The sequence below is a fragment of the Gracilinanus agilis genome, chromosome 2 (genome assembly GCF_016433145.1).
Source record: "Gracilinanus agilis isolate LMUSP501 chromosome 2, AgileGrace, whole genome shotgun sequence".
In the NCBI taxonomy this organism is placed as follows: Eukaryota; Metazoa; Chordata; class Mammalia; order Didelphimorphia; family Didelphidae; genus Gracilinanus; species Gracilinanus agilis.
This window is the reverse complement of record NC_058131.1, coordinates 1,773,138-1,788,596: the sequence shown is the minus strand read 5'-3', so window position 1 is coordinate 1,788,596 and position 15,459 is coordinate 1,773,138. Positions and strand designations below refer to the sequence as shown.

The following is a 15,459-nucleotide window of genomic DNA, read 5'->3' as shown; positions in this document are numbered from 1 at the left end:
CCCCTGTGCCCTCTGGAGTGCCCGCTCCCTCCAATGGCACAGCCCCTCTGGCCGCCTTCCCCAGCACTGGTTGACCCCGCACTCATGCCCCCTCCCAATACTCCTGTCCCCACCCCCCACCTCCCCCTCAGTCACCCCTTCTCCACCAGGGCCCCCCCAGCCACACGCACCACCCAAACAAGTCAGCCAGGCTGGAGGCCTCAAACTCAACTAGAAATGGACCCTGGTGGGATGGGGGTGGCACACCAGGAAGCAGCAAACGGGCACCGGCCCTGGGCGTCCCATCTCTGGGAAGTTAGAGGAACGTCTCCCAGACGGGTATTTCTTCCAACCCCGACCTTCCATCTGAAGAGGCCATCCTGGGCATCACTTCTAAAGCAGGAGTGGCAAGCGGTAGGCAAGAGGGGGGAAGTGACTTGTCCAAGGTCACCCCGCTAGCAAGCGTCTGAGGCCAGATTAGAACCCGGGACCTCTCAGCCGCATGTGTCCACTCCCCACCCTCAAGAGTTAGAATCTCATCTGGACTCGGGTTTTCCGGGCTGCTTTGTGGGTCTGGGGCACTCCCAGGCCTCTGCTCGCCGGGCTGCCGCCCTCATCCTGAGGGGCTTCGGCATCCACAGAGACTCTCTCTGACCCCCAGACGGTTCTTCAGCTCCCGCCTTTCCCAGCTCCTCCTTCCTCAGCTGGGCCCAGAAACGAGCACCCCTGGGGCCGGGTCATCACCCCCAAGCCTGCCCTGTCCTTCCGGGCTCCCTCTGTCTGGCAGTCCCGGCCCCCCCTTCTCTCCCCAGACCACACGAGTGCCTGGTGCAGGCTGCCCTCCCTGCCTCTGCCACGGACTGCTGGGAGAGCCTGCAGGAGGCTCTGCCCATCTCCCACCCGGCTAAAAGCCCAGCGGCTGCCGGCTCTCTCCAGGACCAAACAGAAAACCGGGTTGGGCTTTTTTACCCTCCCCTTCTCTGGGTGTTGGGCCCAAGGCAGAAGAGTGGCAAGGGGTAGGCAAGGGAGGTGAAATGACCCGTCCAGGGTCACACAGCAGCGGAACCCTGGACCTTCCACTGCTGGGCCACGAGGCAGCCCGCTTCCCGCCTTCTTCTCCGGGTTTGCACCCCCCACCCTTCATCTCCTGGATTTTGACTGGCTGCCTCCCAAGGCCAGGCCTCTCCTCAGGCCCCGGTTTGGCTGCCTCCCTCCCGGCTTCTCTGGCTCCTCCGGTCCCTGCATTGCTCCCTCTGCTGCCTCGGGGCTTCTCGGCCCTCCTTTGCCCGCGGTCTCCCCTACTAGCCTGGGGGGCAGCCCTGGCACACTTGACTGGTCTCAGAGTGTTCGGGGGCGGCCCCTCCTCTGTCCGCCTCCCCAGCTGGTCTGCCGGGGCTGAAGGCCCCCCCTTCCCCGGGACCCTCCCCGGAGCGGGTAAGCCTGGGCCTCGGTCTCCTTCCCTTTACATTGGGGGGCTGTGGGGGGAGGGGGGCGGCTTCTCCGACTCCCTCCGCCCAGGGCAGGGGGCAAAGGAAGCGCGAGAGAAGTCCCAAAGGCCGGGCCGGGCCGGGGCGGCCCCCCACCCCCACCGAGCGCAGGAATTCCCCCGAAGGAGCCTCCGAGGGCCAGCGCAGCCCGGGCGGCCAAGAACGCCTTAAGAGGCAGGCAGGCAGGCAGGCCTCCATTTTACAGGTGAGGACACTGAGGCAGCCTGGGAAAGCAGGGCCCAGGCGCCGACCGGGAAAGGGTGGGGGTGCTCTCTGGGACTCGGGAGGGCGGGGGATCCGGCCTGGAGCGACCCGCGGCCCCGGCGGGGAGACTTCCAGGCCCCCGCGCGATCGGCGGCCCCCCAGCGGCGCCCCCGGCTCACCTGCTGGCCACCAGCACTGCGGGGCCGGGCTGCATGGTGCGCTACGTCTCAGCCGCGGCGCGGGACGCTCACCGGAGCCCTCCGCCCCCTCCCCAGCGGCCGTATGCGGGGCGCCGCCTCCTTCTTCTCCGCCCAGGCTCGGGGCCCCGCCCCGCCCGGGGAGGGGAGGGGAGGGGCGGGGCGAGGAGCGGAGCTGTCCTCCCCCTCCGCCGGCCACTTAGCGCGCCGGCCCCACCCTCCCCCGAGGGCCAGGCCGGGGAGTATTTCACCACCAGCTCTGGGCAGAGGCGGCCACTTCTCCTTCCTCCCCCTGAACCCCCAGGAAAGAGGCGCCTCTGGGGGGTCCGGGCCCGCGGGGAAGTCCTGGACTGCCGGACGCGACAGGAGCCCCGCCCCCCGCCAAGGGCCTTGAACCCGGCGCCTCGCAGATTCGCCTTCTCCGGAGGTGGCCGCTCCCCCGCCTTTTTGCTAAGATTCGTTCTGTAGCGGCACATCCCGTTCTCTGGCGTCTTCCCATTTCTCTCCATTAGCTCCTCCTGCAGGCCTGGACACTTTTGGGGGTAAACTGTCACCTTCCGCCTTAGCCCACGCCCCGTATATTGGTCCCGAGGCAGAAGGGCCAGGCAGTGGGGGTCAAGTGACTTGCCCAGGGTCACACAGCTAGGAAGTGTCTGAGGTCAGATTGGACAGAAATAGATTTTCCAGCCCCAAATTCGTGCCGACTTCTAACCCCCTCAAGTTGAAGAAAATGAACCTCTTCAGATGCTGGACAATCCGGGGGTTCTCTCTGGGCCTGTTAACCGAAACACAAACTGCCCAGATTGCCTAAAGAGGAAACAGAACCCTGACATCATCCAGCCTTAGAGCCTCCCCAGGAAAACCCCCGCCCCCTCCTGGATTCCCGAGGGAATTCTACCCAATTACGGAGTTCTTCATCCCAGCACCCTGCCAAGCTCCGGGCAAAGGCCGCCCCTCCCCCCCATGTCCTTTTAGGACTACGACACAAATACGGTGCTGATCCCTCAGCCAGGAAGAGCAAAAACCGGGGCGCGGAGCCCCGAGAGCCTCCTTACTGAACACGAGTGCAAGGAGCCTGTGCTTTGTTTGAACCTCACCTGCCATCCCAGAATCACTCTGTGCACCAGGTTCTAAGGCAGGAGAGCAGTAAGGGATGGGCAGCGGCCCTTATGTGACTTGCCCAGGGTCACGCAGCTAGGAAGTGTCTGAGGGCAGAAACAAGCTATAGATAGAAGGATGTTCAGTCCTTTCAGTCGTGTCTGACTCTTCGCGAGCCCATTTAGGGTTTTCTGGGCAGAGATCCTGGAGTAGTTCACCATTTCCTTCTCTGGCCTCATTTTACAGATGAAGAAACTGAGGCCAGCAGGATGAAGTGACTTGTCCGAGGTCACATAGTTTCTGATGTGAACTCAGGAAGATTTATCTTTGTGACTCCAGGTTCGGTGCTTTCTGCACTGTGCCACCAACCTGATCGAGACAGAACCAATGGGAGCCATGGCCAGAGGGAAGGTCCCGGCAAAGGATCATTTGGGGTGAAGCTGGCTCCCCTGATTGTCCTGGCACAGCCAGGGCACACCACCCAGGGAGAGTGTCCTCACTCTAGAAAAGTAGATGATTTGGGTCATTGCAAAGGAGGCTTCACCAAGAGATGGATGGTACATCCAAGACAGGATACTTTCAAGAGGGCGGGAATAGCAGACAAGACTTGGAAGCAAGGGTGCCCAGGACTGTGCTGCTGTCTGGGCAGGACTAGGAGGAGCCAGGGCCAGCTGGGCACATGAAGGCTGGGATGCCCTTGGTTTACAGAACTCCCACATTTACCTTTGTCCCTTGGGAAGGTGCCTTCGGGGACTCTCAAACTGAGCCTGGCCTCATCCTGAACAATAAACCTTCCAACGCCCAGTGATTTCAACCTGGATAGAATTAGAAGCAGAGAAACCATAGGAGTTTCTGCATGGTATCTAGGCCTCCCCCAGGCATCCAGCCTTGGCTGGAACCCTCCTGCCCTTGTCTCCAGTAAGCCAATCAATTGTCCTTCCTGTCCTTTGTTCCCCAGAAGGTATATATATTTTAACTCTATTTTTCTAGGATACTTTTTCATGGTTACATGATTAATTTTCTCCCTCTCTCCTCCTGGACCTTATGAGCAATTCCCCTGGGTTATACATGGATTATCACTCAATTTCTCTTTTCCGTAGTATTCATTTTTGTAAACCAAAACCCTAAATCATATGTTTTCCTTCTGCGTTTCTGCTCCCACAGTTCTTTTTCTCTGGATGTGGATACATTCTTTCTCCTTAATCCCCTGGGATTGGGCTGGGTCATGGCATTGTTACTAGTAGCAAAGTCAGTTACATCTGATCTTGCTACAATGTATCTGTCTCTGTGTACAATGTTCTCCTGGATCTGCTCCTTTCGCTCTGCATCAGTTCATGGAGGTCTTTCCAGTTCTTATAGAAATCAGGCAGTTCATCATTCCTTATAGCGCAATAGTATTCCATCCCCATAATATGCCACCATTTGTTCAGCCATTCCCCAATTGAGGGACATCCCTTCGCTTTCCAATTTTTTGCCACCCCAAAAAGTGAAGCTAGAAATATTTTTGTGCAACCATTTTTTTATTATCAATTTGAGGTACAAACCCAGCAGTGGTATGGCTGGACCAAAGGGCAGGCAGTCTTTTAGAGCTCTTTGGGCAGAATTCCAAATTGCATTCCAGAATGGTTGGATCCATTCACAGCTCCATCAGCAATGCATAGTGTCCCCATTTTGTCACATCCCCTCCAACATTTCTCACTTTCCTTTGCTGTCATATTGGCCAGTCTGCTAGGTGTGAGGTGGTACCTCAGAATTGTTTTGATTTGTATTTCTCTAATTAGAAGGGATTTAGAACACTTTTTCATGTGATTATTGATAGTTTTGATTTCTTCATCTGAAAACTGCCTATTCATATCTCTTTATGTCAATTGGGAAATGGCTTGATTTTTTTTTTTTTGTAAAATTGACTTAGTTCCTTATAAATTTGAGAAATTAGACCTTGTCAGAGAATTGTTATAAAAATTTCCCCCAGTGTGTTGCTTTCCTTCTAATTTTGTTTGCATTGTTTTTGTTTGTACAAAACCTTTTAAATTTGATATGATCAAAATTATTACTTTTATATCTTATAATGTTCTCTGTCTCTTGCTTGGTCTTAAATTCCTTCCTTTCCCACGCATCTGACACATATACTATTCTATGTTCATCTAATTTATTTATGATTTTACTCTTTATATTTCAGTCATTTATCCATTTTAATTTATCTTGGCATAGCTTATGAGATGTTCCAATTTTCCCAGCAGTTTTTGTCAGATAGTCGGTTCTTATCCCCAAAGCTGGAGTCTGTGGGGTTACCAGACACTCGCTTGCTGAGGTCATTTACCCCAAGTCTATTCCATTGATCTATCCTTCAATGCTGCTGCCTTCTTTTTTCTTAACCCTTCCCTTCTGTATTAGAATCAATATTATATATTGGTTCCAAGGCAGGAGAATGGTAAGGGCTAGGCAATGGGGGTTAAGTGACTGGCCCAGGGTCACACAGCTAAAAATGTCTAAGGCCAAAATTGAACCGAGGACCTCCCATTTCTATCTATTGAGCTGCTCCCCACAGCACCTTCTTTGATACAGACATGCTGTGCAGGATAGTCCTGTGCTAGTGTCTTTGTAACACTAGAAATTTGTCTAATCTGCAATAAAATGACTGAGGCAGCGCTCTGAGCCAGTCCCTGTCTACTAGGGGGAGCCGGGCCCCCTCCAGCAAACGGGCCCAGACCTTCCTCACGATCTGGGACCCCCAGCTTCTTCTCCAGAGTACAGCTCTTATTCCCTTTGGAGACCAGCCCCATCCTTGTGTGCCTGGTCAGTCCAGCCCTCAGGGCACTCTCTCCTGGGTGGCCTCCAAAGTCTTGGCACAGCTCCTGGTCATGATGCTTCCAAACAATGAGGTGGGCCTGGGACAACCAGCCCATCTGGACACCCCCTCCCAGCAGAGGGCCCTGGCATGGCAGCGATGGGCCTCGCACTGGTATGATTTGGCATTGGGTCTGTGGGTGCTGAGGGAGGAGTGACAGGCGGAGGCTCTCCTGTATCTCAGGGCTCTTCCCTGAAGCTTGAAGGGGCATCTGAGTGGACGAGGCCCCTTGAGGCCATGCTGGCGGGTTGTAGTTTCACCTAAAGTTTCTGAGAGGAAAGACTCCTGTTCACCAGGGACCCCTGACTGGCCGCTTCTCCTTTTTTTTTTAAACCTTAACTTCTGTGTATTGGCTCCTAGGTGGAAGAGTGGTCAGGGTGGGCCATGGGGGTCAAGTGACTTGCCCAGGGTCACACAGCTGGGAAGTGGCTGAGTCCGAATTTGAACCCAGGACCTCCCGTCTCTAGGCCTGACTCTCCATCCATTGAGCTACCCAGCTGCCCCCCAATTGGCTGCTTTTGATCCTTGTTTGTTCATAATCACCATGGAATCACCACAGCCTGCAGGCTCTGGTCAGAACCAACCAGAGGCCCAAACAGGAAATAGCAGGGGATCGGCCTCTGTGAAGGACCCGACCACCCGCAGCCAAGCCAGTCTCCAAGAGAAGCCAAGGGACCCAAAAGGAGTCTGAGGCCGATCAAAGCTGGCTTCCGCCCCGTGTCCTTCAGGAGCTTTCGATCCCGTGTGGGATGTGTGACTTCTGTCGTCACATGAGCCACATGGAAACATACTATGAGCCAGAGCAGACTCTGCAGCACCTCGGGGAGGGCAAGAGGGGAGGACCGAGGAAACCCCAACTCTACTGTCTGTGGAAAGGCATCTCTCTGTGAAGGGAGAACATCAGAAAGCAAACCCAAGTGAGCCTCAGGGCTAAGGGCGAGAGAAGGGGCTTCACTTGAGGCGGGCAGGGCTCTGCCCAAGTAGGCTGCGCCCAGCCCTTTCTCCCATCTCACAATCCATCCCAAAGTTCTCCAGAGAGACCCTGAGGGGGTCCTTGTACCTCTTCTTTGGAGCTCCGGGGGAGCACCTGCCTCAGGTGGATTCTTCCCCAAACAGACTTTTAGGCCAACCTGCGCTTGGCATCATTGGAACAGCATGGCAGTGCGTGGGGGCTGGGCTCCGGAAAGGAGCTTCTCTTGCTGGTGACCTTCAGAATCCTCCCGGCATTCGGCCCCCTGGCTCGCCCCGGTGGGCTGTCCGAGCCTCACAGGCAGACAGTGGAGCAGGCAGCCCAACACCTCTTGTCTCCCACCCTCGGATGGCCGAGGACTGCTCTGAGTGCACTGAATCTTGTGCCGGCCCAGCTGTGATAGGTACAGCGTAGCTGGCGGCCTGATCGCCAAAACCTGAACAAACAACCCAAGCGGGGGGGTGAGCCTGCGCTGATCTAGACTCTGACTCAAAGCAGCTTCTGTCTTATTAAGCCGCGCTGAACCGATCTGACAAGCCAAAAGCTACTCAGAGTCACAGTCAAATCGTGGGAGAGACCGTGGAGCAGTTTCTTCTGGGCTCCGCTCCGCTCCCAGCGGTCTGTCCTAGCTGATACAGACTGCTCTTCAGCGCCCCCTGTGGCTCAGAGGGGAAAAGCTCTCAGTAAACCCGGTTCAGGATACCTCTCAACTCTCAAAGAAAAAGAGTCCAAAGTCACTCAAATCTCCTTTTTCTCTCAGAGGAAAGACCCAGCCACCTGCTCTGCAGAGGAAGTCCAAGAGACGGCCCAGAACTCGCTAAGGGCTCTCCTCTGTGCTACCTTCTCAAAGAGCCCACAGCAGCCTTTCTGATTATCTTTTTTTTTTTTTTAACCCCTCACCTTCCGTCTTGGAGTCAATACTGTGTACTGGCTCCAAGGCAGAAGAGTGGTAAGGGTAGGCAATGGGGGTCACACGGCTGGGAAGTGTCTGAGGCCAGATTTGAACTCAGGACCTTCCTGACTCTAGGCCTGGCTCTCCATCCACTGAACTACCCAGCTGCCCCCTTGTCTCCTTTCTTAAAGGGGACAGTGGAAACACTTTGATCTTCAAACCTATTCTTAATGGAAGCTAAAGAAATCCTTAGCACAACACTACGGTCCGGGGCTTTGCTATGGAGGGAAGGGTCGGGCCCCCTGTCCGGGCGGGGTAGGTCCTGATCCCGGCTCAGTGGGGCTCCCTTAGCCCTGAGAAGCTGAGATGGACCCCAGGCCTTCGGGCGGGCTCCGCAGAGCCTTGAGCGGCCGAGGCCTTGTGCTACGAACAAGACGGTGGGTGGCTACAGGGCGCGGGAGCAGAAGCTGCATTCGGAGGAGGAGGGTCACGCAGGAACAGCGGGTGCCACAGGCCGCCCTGGGGCTACGATAGAGAGAGGAGAGAGAGAGAGGCGGGGCAGAAACCAAGGAGAACTACAGATCCCAGGAGGCCGTTCCTCTGGGGCGCCTGCGCACTGGGCTCTGTCGCCCCTCCCCTTTGTCAGTTTCTCAGTGACTCTTTTGCTTCCTCCCCGCAGGGGTGTCCCTTCCGCGAGGTCCCCACCGAGGCTGGCCGGAGTGGACGCGAGCCGGAGATGCCTGGGAATCCGCGCAGCCTGTGTCTGCTTCTCTGAGCTCCGGGCGCCTTGTGGGCTGCCGCTGCGGCGGGGGAGGGCTCCTGGTGCCGTCTCCCGTGCCCTGAGAAGGGGAGCAGAGGCCAGTGTATCCCCAGAACCCTCCTGGGGCCCGGCACGCAAGGGGGGCAGCCCAGGACCTCTCTGGTCCCCCACCCTGAGCCAGGCGGGGCAGTGCGGACAGCCACCTCCTCAGCTCCGTGGAAGTCCCTGCGCGGGACTCTGCCAAGGTAAGGGACTCATCCACGGTCCCACGTTGGGAGGGGCTGATGCAGAATCCCTGCCCTTCCAGCTCAGCCACCGGCTCCCCCTTTGGTCCGTGGGCACTACGCCTCCCAAGAGGCCTTTCGTTCGGGGACCGTGGACCCCCTCTCCCCCCCCCCGCCCCCCTTCAGTTGCCCTGAGAAGCCCTCCCGGCCCTTCCAGAAGCCGCTTTCCTGATCCCCAAGCACCTTTCTCATGCCGGCCCCTGGGTCGCGACTGGCCTCTAAGGCAGGTTTTCCGAGACTCCTCCGGAGGCATTTCCCTCGAGTTTCACTCCTTGCCCCTAACTTGTGGCGGGCGGCACTGGCCGGGACCTCAGCTTCCTAAGCAGAAGTCCCTGGCCGGAGTGGCCCAGAGAGCAGCCTCCCCCCTCCCCCCTCCCCCCCAGCCGTCCGGTGACTCTGAGGTCATGGCCAGAAGATCTCGCCCAATAAGGGGGGCCTCACCTAGGGACTCCTACGGTGGCTGCCCGGTTGAACTGGCCAGGGAGCGGCCTTGCTGGGTGTCACTTGGGAAAAGCTCCCCAGGACTAAAGGAGGCCGAGAAACCGAGGGTTTGACCGGCTCTGGGCCATTATCTGGGGAACTGAGGACAGGAAGTGCGATGGATGGGCATTGCCTTGGCCGGGGCCCAAGCCACAGTGACAGGATGCAGAGGGGCCTGGGAAAGAGGCTCCCCACCCAGGGGTGGGGGTGGGGGGGCTTAGCCTCTGCTTAGGGCTGCTGCGTGTAACGGGGAAAGGATAAGGCCAGTAGTTGGCCCTTTCCTCAGAGCTCGGCTCTCCGCCCTGGACTCTGGGGACATCATGGGGGGGGGTAGGGTCAGGGGGGATGGGGGGCAGGGAAAGAGGATTGATTGCTGTGCTTGTGGCTACAAGGAAATGGGGGCCCCTGCTCAAACTGTACTGACCGGACACCGTCCTAGCCAGAGGCTGGGCTGTCAGGGAAGGGGCTGCTTCCAAGGGACACCGAAAGGGGGGTCCCTGCCCAGGTGGGGGCTCTCCTGGGAAAGAGTCTCTGAGGCACCTTCCACCAGAAGATGCTTAGCCCCACCTGACAGGGACTGCACTTACCTCAGGGCCCATGATTCAGTCAGAGACTGCCAGCCTGAGGTTCCCTGCAGGGTGGTTCTCCAGGACTGGCAACGAGGACAAGCTTTGGGGGCTCCCATGACAAGTCAGTCCTAAGACTTGGGGTTCATCGGATCTTACTAGGCTTCAAGTTGGGGGCTTCCAGATTCCATGTTGCCAGCTGGGAACATGCAGTACTGTCAGGTCTGTTGTTTGGTGGGCAACTGGCAGTCTGGGGCCTCTCCTGGGCTGGCCAGATTTCAGCTTGACAAGGGTGGGACTATTCTTATACTTTTCTTTCTTTTTTTTTTAAATCCTTAACTTCTGTGTATTGGCTCCCTGGTGGAAGAGCGGTAAGGGTGGGCCATGGGGGTCAAGTGACTTGCCCAGGGTCACCCAGCTGGGAAGTGTCTGAGGCCTGACTTGAATCCAGGACCTTCTGTCTCTAGGCCTGACTCTCCATCCACTGAGCTACCCAGCTGCCCACCTATTCTTATACTTTTCTGGAAAACTCCTTTCAGGTTCTAAAGAAGGTTCCTTCTAGGGCTCGGGGCTCCTGGTACCAATCAGGGCCCCCTGCTTTGTTGGAGGACTTGGCCCTCTTCCAGGAAAACCCAAATCTTGTGATGTGGCTCAGAGAATTTGACTCAATTTATCTAAATGGATTATTCTTAAAACCACTTGACCACACCTTCCCTGCCTGTCTCCCCTGTCCCTGGGCCATCTCCTTAGGCCCATGAATTGGATTAGGCTGAGGGTTTTCTTGCCCCCAGCCTGCACCAAGATAATCTGCCAGAGGGGGCAGCTGGGTAGCTCAGTGGATGCAGAGTCAGACCTAGAGACGGGAGGTCCTGGGTTTAAATCCGGCCTCAGACACTTCCCAGCTGGGTGACCCTGGGCAAGTCACTTGACCCCCATGGCCCACCCTTCCCACTCTTCTGCCTTGGAGCCAATACACAGTATTGACTCCAAGATGGAAGGTGAGGGGTTAAAAAAAAGATAATCTGCCAGGAAGGCCCAGAGCAGGGATAAGGGAGAGCTGATCCCTTAGCGGTGGGGAAAGTTGGACCCGCACTTACACTTACTTTTGTTTTCACCAGCATAGAAGGCTTAGGAGGAGAGGAAGCTTTGGAAAGCAATCAAATCCCTGAGCAGCCAGGTAGCTCGGCAATGGAGAGCCAGGCCTGGAGACCAGAGATCCTGGGTTCAAATGGAACTCAGATCCATCCTGTGTGACCCTCATTGCCTGGCCCTTACAGATCTTCCGCCTCAGATCCATACTAGACGGCACTTCCACATTCCAATCAAGAGAAGCCAGAGCCCAGGTGAGAGCACAGCAGCCTCTGTGTTGGGCTCTGCTTTTCCTCCTCCCAATCTCTGCTTTAAACCCAGGCCGGCATCCCAAAGGGCGCCCACAGGCCCGGGAAATGAAGTCGTTCCTGCCCCCCCTTCCGGGAGGCGGCACCAGGCCCACTTTGTTCCTCCTGGATCAGGTGTGCAGCTGTGAAGGACGCCGCCAGCCTCCGCCCATTTCACTCTTCCGTCCCTCTAGTTTGGGGCTTGTTCCTGCGCAGCAGCACCCCGAGGCCATCGCGGGCCATGGCGGAGAGATCGCTGCTTCTCTCCTCTCTTCCCCATCTCCCTGCACTGGCTTCGGTGGCTTCCTTCCCCGGCTGGGACAGAACAGGCCCGGCTCCAGGGGGCTTCGGTGGGCTTCCGGGGCTGCGGTTTGGGCCTCCTCCTGCTTCATTCTGGGGCTCCCGGAGAGGAGGGCAGGCCCGGGGAGGCTCCTCCCAGAGGAACCGTCCAAGTGTTTCCTTCGATCTCTCACCTTCTGTCTTAGACTCTATACTGTGTATCAGTTCTGAGGCAGAAGAGCTGGGAAGTGTGTGAGGCCAGATTTGAACCTAGGACTTCCTGTCTCTAGCCACTGAGCCACCCTGCTGCCCCTCATGTTTCTTGTCTGTTTGCCTGGAGCCACGTGCCGGGGCCTCTGGGCAGACTAAGGAAGGGCGGCAGCAGCCGAATGGAGAGTTAGTGAATCCCTCCGACAAAAGCGGCCTCCCTCGGGCGGGCGCTGAAATCAGGCGCGGCTCGGCTCCAGCTGAAGGCTCTGAACTCTCAGGGCGGCCCCAGCAGGAGATTCCGCTCCCCAGAGGGCAAGTTCTCTGGTCTCCGCAGCCAATCAGAAAGAAGGCAGAAGCCAACCCCAACCAATCACAGGGCTCTGGAGAGGTAGCCGCGCCTCCGCGAAGCCGGATCCCTCCTAAGACAGTGCGGGAGAGGCTTCTGTCATTTAGGTCGCGCTTCATCCTGGTGTGTCTCTGACGGTGGGTCCGGATGGGGGAGGCCGCCCGGCCTTCTGCCTGCCTGCCCCGGAGTGAGTCACCTCCAGCGGGGCGGGGAGACATCGAATAGCAAAATGCTGCCTTGTAGGAAGTTCCGGAAAAGGAGCTCCGGGTCCTGCGGTCCCTTTGCCGGGCCCCGGCTGGAGTCTAACGCTTCCAGGGCCAGGGATGACGCTCTTCTCACGTCAGCAGCTCCCCTTCAAAGTGACTTGCCCAGGGTCACCCAGCTGGGGAGTGTCTGAGGCCGGATTTGAACCCAGGACCTCCCGTCTCTAGGCTGACTCAATCCACAGAGCCACCCAGCTGCCCTCTGAGGCCCCCAATTTGAGAACAAACTCGGGATTCGTTTGTGGCTCCGCCTCCCAGACACCTGGGGGGGTGGGGGGGCTCCTCGTGGAGAGCGTCCCTCCCCCAGCCAACCTGCCACATCAGTCTTGGCTGGAAATCCCCGGGTTCCTGCGGATGCCAAGTGTTGAGGACCAGGATGGCAGGTGGCTCAGGCAGCTGCCGGGGCTTCAAGGAAGTCGGCCTCAAAAGCACAGCCCCGCCAGAGCGGTTCCGAAGGAGGCCTTTAATTAGGAGCTGAAACGGCTGTGTCAGGGCCATGGTGCGAGCCCCTCCCCCCCTCCCCCCCAGCCCCCCAGCTTGAGGAGACTCTGGGAACGCCACGTCCAGGAGGAACACCAAGAATTGCAATTTCCATCAAACAGAGAACTTGGGGTCCTATTTGTACCTGTGGGGCGTGTGAAAGGCAGGCAGGCTGGCCGCCCTAAACACGGGGATCCCCAGAAGACAAAAGGGCCCTCCGGAGCTGAGGCTGCAGCCACCCCTGTCCAGGGTGCTGAAGGGCCTGTTCCAGGGAATGGAAGTTGGGCTGGAGTGGAGGCCAGATTACTGGTGCCTTTCTCAGAGCAAGTTCCTGTGACTATCATTCATGCTAAGGGCCATCTACCCACTGGAATAGCAGAGGGGGCTTCAACTCCGCCCCCCCCCCATCCTCCAGATCAAGGGAGGAGCTACTTTTCCCAGGATACAATGGCTTCGCCCTCTGGAAATTGTACTTTTCCAAGTCAATGGCGTCAGTTCCCTAATGGCTTCCGGTTTCCCCCCAATCGAGATATGAGAACTAGAATGGGGGGCAGCTGGGTAGCTCAGTGGATGGAGAGTCAGGCCTAGAGACGGGAGGTCCTGGGTTCGAATCTGGCCTCAGACACTTCCCAGCTGGGTGACCCTGGGCAAGTCACTTGACCCCCATTGCCCACCCTTACCATTCTTCCACCTAGGAGCCAATACACAGGAGTTAAGGGTTTAAAAATGTAAAAAAATAAAAAAGAACTAGAAGGGGAAGAACTTCAACAAGGTTACAGGTTTGAACCGGGAAACAGTTGCCTGTTTCGCAGCCCGAATGCTTTCCTGAATGGTGGCCGATGAGATGCTGAGCCCGGGCTCTGGGCAGGGGCTAGTGCGTGGGGTGGGATGTGGGAGAGCCCAAGGGAGCGCCTGGCCCCCTCCCCAGATGATCCTGTTTGCTGAGATCATTTGACCCAGGTCTGGCTGCACACCTGAGAATGGGGGAGAGGAGATGTCAGCCCGGAGGTGGGAATCAAGCTTTCTTGGTCTAGCAATCAGCAACTTTTAATTGAATCAACCCAAACTGCAAAGAGCCCTCCTTAAACTGTGTGTTAGCCAGCCAGTAAGAGAATCCGCAGGCCACTTACCTAGAGAGCTCCGCCCTTTTAACTCAGTCAGGAACTGCTAAGAGTTCCCACCCTCAGAAGACAGGAAGTGCCCAGAAGGACTATAAAAGGCGAGCCAGGAGCAGATGCGTTTCATTCCTTGCCTCTCTGGAGGAGGAGACTCCTGGGTTAGGAGGATTTGGCACCATTCAGCCATTCTGCCCTGGAGGCTTTCTGGGTAGATGACTGGAGCTGAGGGAAGAGGCTTACCCTGGTGAGACCTGCATCCACTGGGCACTGGGGGGCCCTGAGGGAGCTGAATTTCTTTCAGTTGGCATTTACCTAGGAAATGTGTTCTACTTCCCTCTTGCATTTCTCTTTTTTGCTGTATTTATGGTACATTAAATTATTAAGAGTGACTAACAGATTTTTTTGGCTTAAGAAGTTCATTAGTTTTATAAATGGCGACCACAATCACCTTTGTAATTCTCATGTTTTGATTTTGAAGTCAAACCCTAAATTGAATTCCTTACACACCTGGACCAAACCCAAATGCCCAAGTAGCGATGCGTTTATTTTAAAGCCCCCTTACCTTCTGCCTCAATATAAGCCCGGAGACAGGAGAGCAGCCAGAACTGGGCCGCCCAGGTGAAGTGACTTGCTCAGGATCACCTGGCCAGAAAGTGTCAGAGGCCAAATTTGAACCCAACTCCCACAGACTCCAAGCCTGGCACTCTATATTCACTGCGCTACCTAGCTGCTCGGCCCTCCAGTAGTTATAATGATCTTTAAGTTGTGAGGAATATTTTTTCAGCCAATCTGTACCTAAACAAAAGAGGCAAAGCTCCGAGCCAGTTCAGGTTTATGGAGCGACACCGATGTCCCTCGGCCGAGCTGGGCCATGAGGCTTCCTCCTACCTAAGACAATGGTATGAGTTTCCCTAAAGTAGGCCAAAGCCAGCACTTCTCCCTCTGCTCTGGGGAGTAATTGCCCCCCTCCCCCCAGCCCCAGCAGCCTGCACTGGCCCTCTGGGCACCTCCTCTGCTGCTGAGGATTTCCTTTCGGAGATGGCTACAGGGGTGCGCCCTACCTCCCCTCCATTGGGTGGCTGCTGGCTCCTGGAGGAGTTGTCTCAGCTTCTCCCCCCCCCCCCCCCCTGTCTTCCTGGCCTGGGACCTTCCCTTCCCATGGGCGAGTCCTCCACTGCTAAATGTGGCGCCTTCCCTTCGCTTCACCCCTTGTAGCCTCTGGAACTCTGGGAATGGCTCGGAGCCATCGTCCCAGATGAAGGGCTTCCTTTGGCTGGCTCACTCCTGCCGGGTTCTTCTCTCTGGGGTCCTCTTTAAAGGGGCAAGTCTGAGTCTCTTCTCTCCGGTGGACCCCCAGGCGGGTGTGCTAGCCCGGGGAGTGCCCCACCCACCCTAAGGGGTGGAGTCTAGGGCAGGGCCTGGGAGGAGAGGCTGGGGAGGTTGGAGGAAAGGGCTCATCCCGAGGGCCTTCGAGGCTGGCCTGGGCGGTGCTCTTGGGACTAGGAGGACCTTCCCAGTTTGGGCTGGCTGGAAGCGGGGAGTCTTGAGCCTCAGCCGGCCCTTCTGTTCTTCCTTTACAGGGCCGAGCTCTCTGCCGCCCATCTGCCAGGTGAGCCTGATTG

At 57.1% G+C, this 15,459-nt stretch overlaps 1 protein-coding gene across 1 annotated transcript in view; it reads right to left on the bottom strand.

Moving 5' to 3' along the window:
* Positions 1-1,933, bottom strand: part of HS1BP3 (HCLS1 binding protein 3) — a 25,112-nt gene extending 23,179 nt beyond the window's left edge. The window contains exon 1 of the mRNA XM_044663001.1: positions 1,850-1,933. Coding sequence (XP_044518936.1) covers positions 1,850-1,884 — 35 coding nt within the window. The 5' untranslated portion in view covers positions 1,885-1,933. The remainder of the gene's footprint in view (positions 1-1,849) is intronic.
* Positions 1,934-15,459: the final 13,526 nt, after the last annotated feature.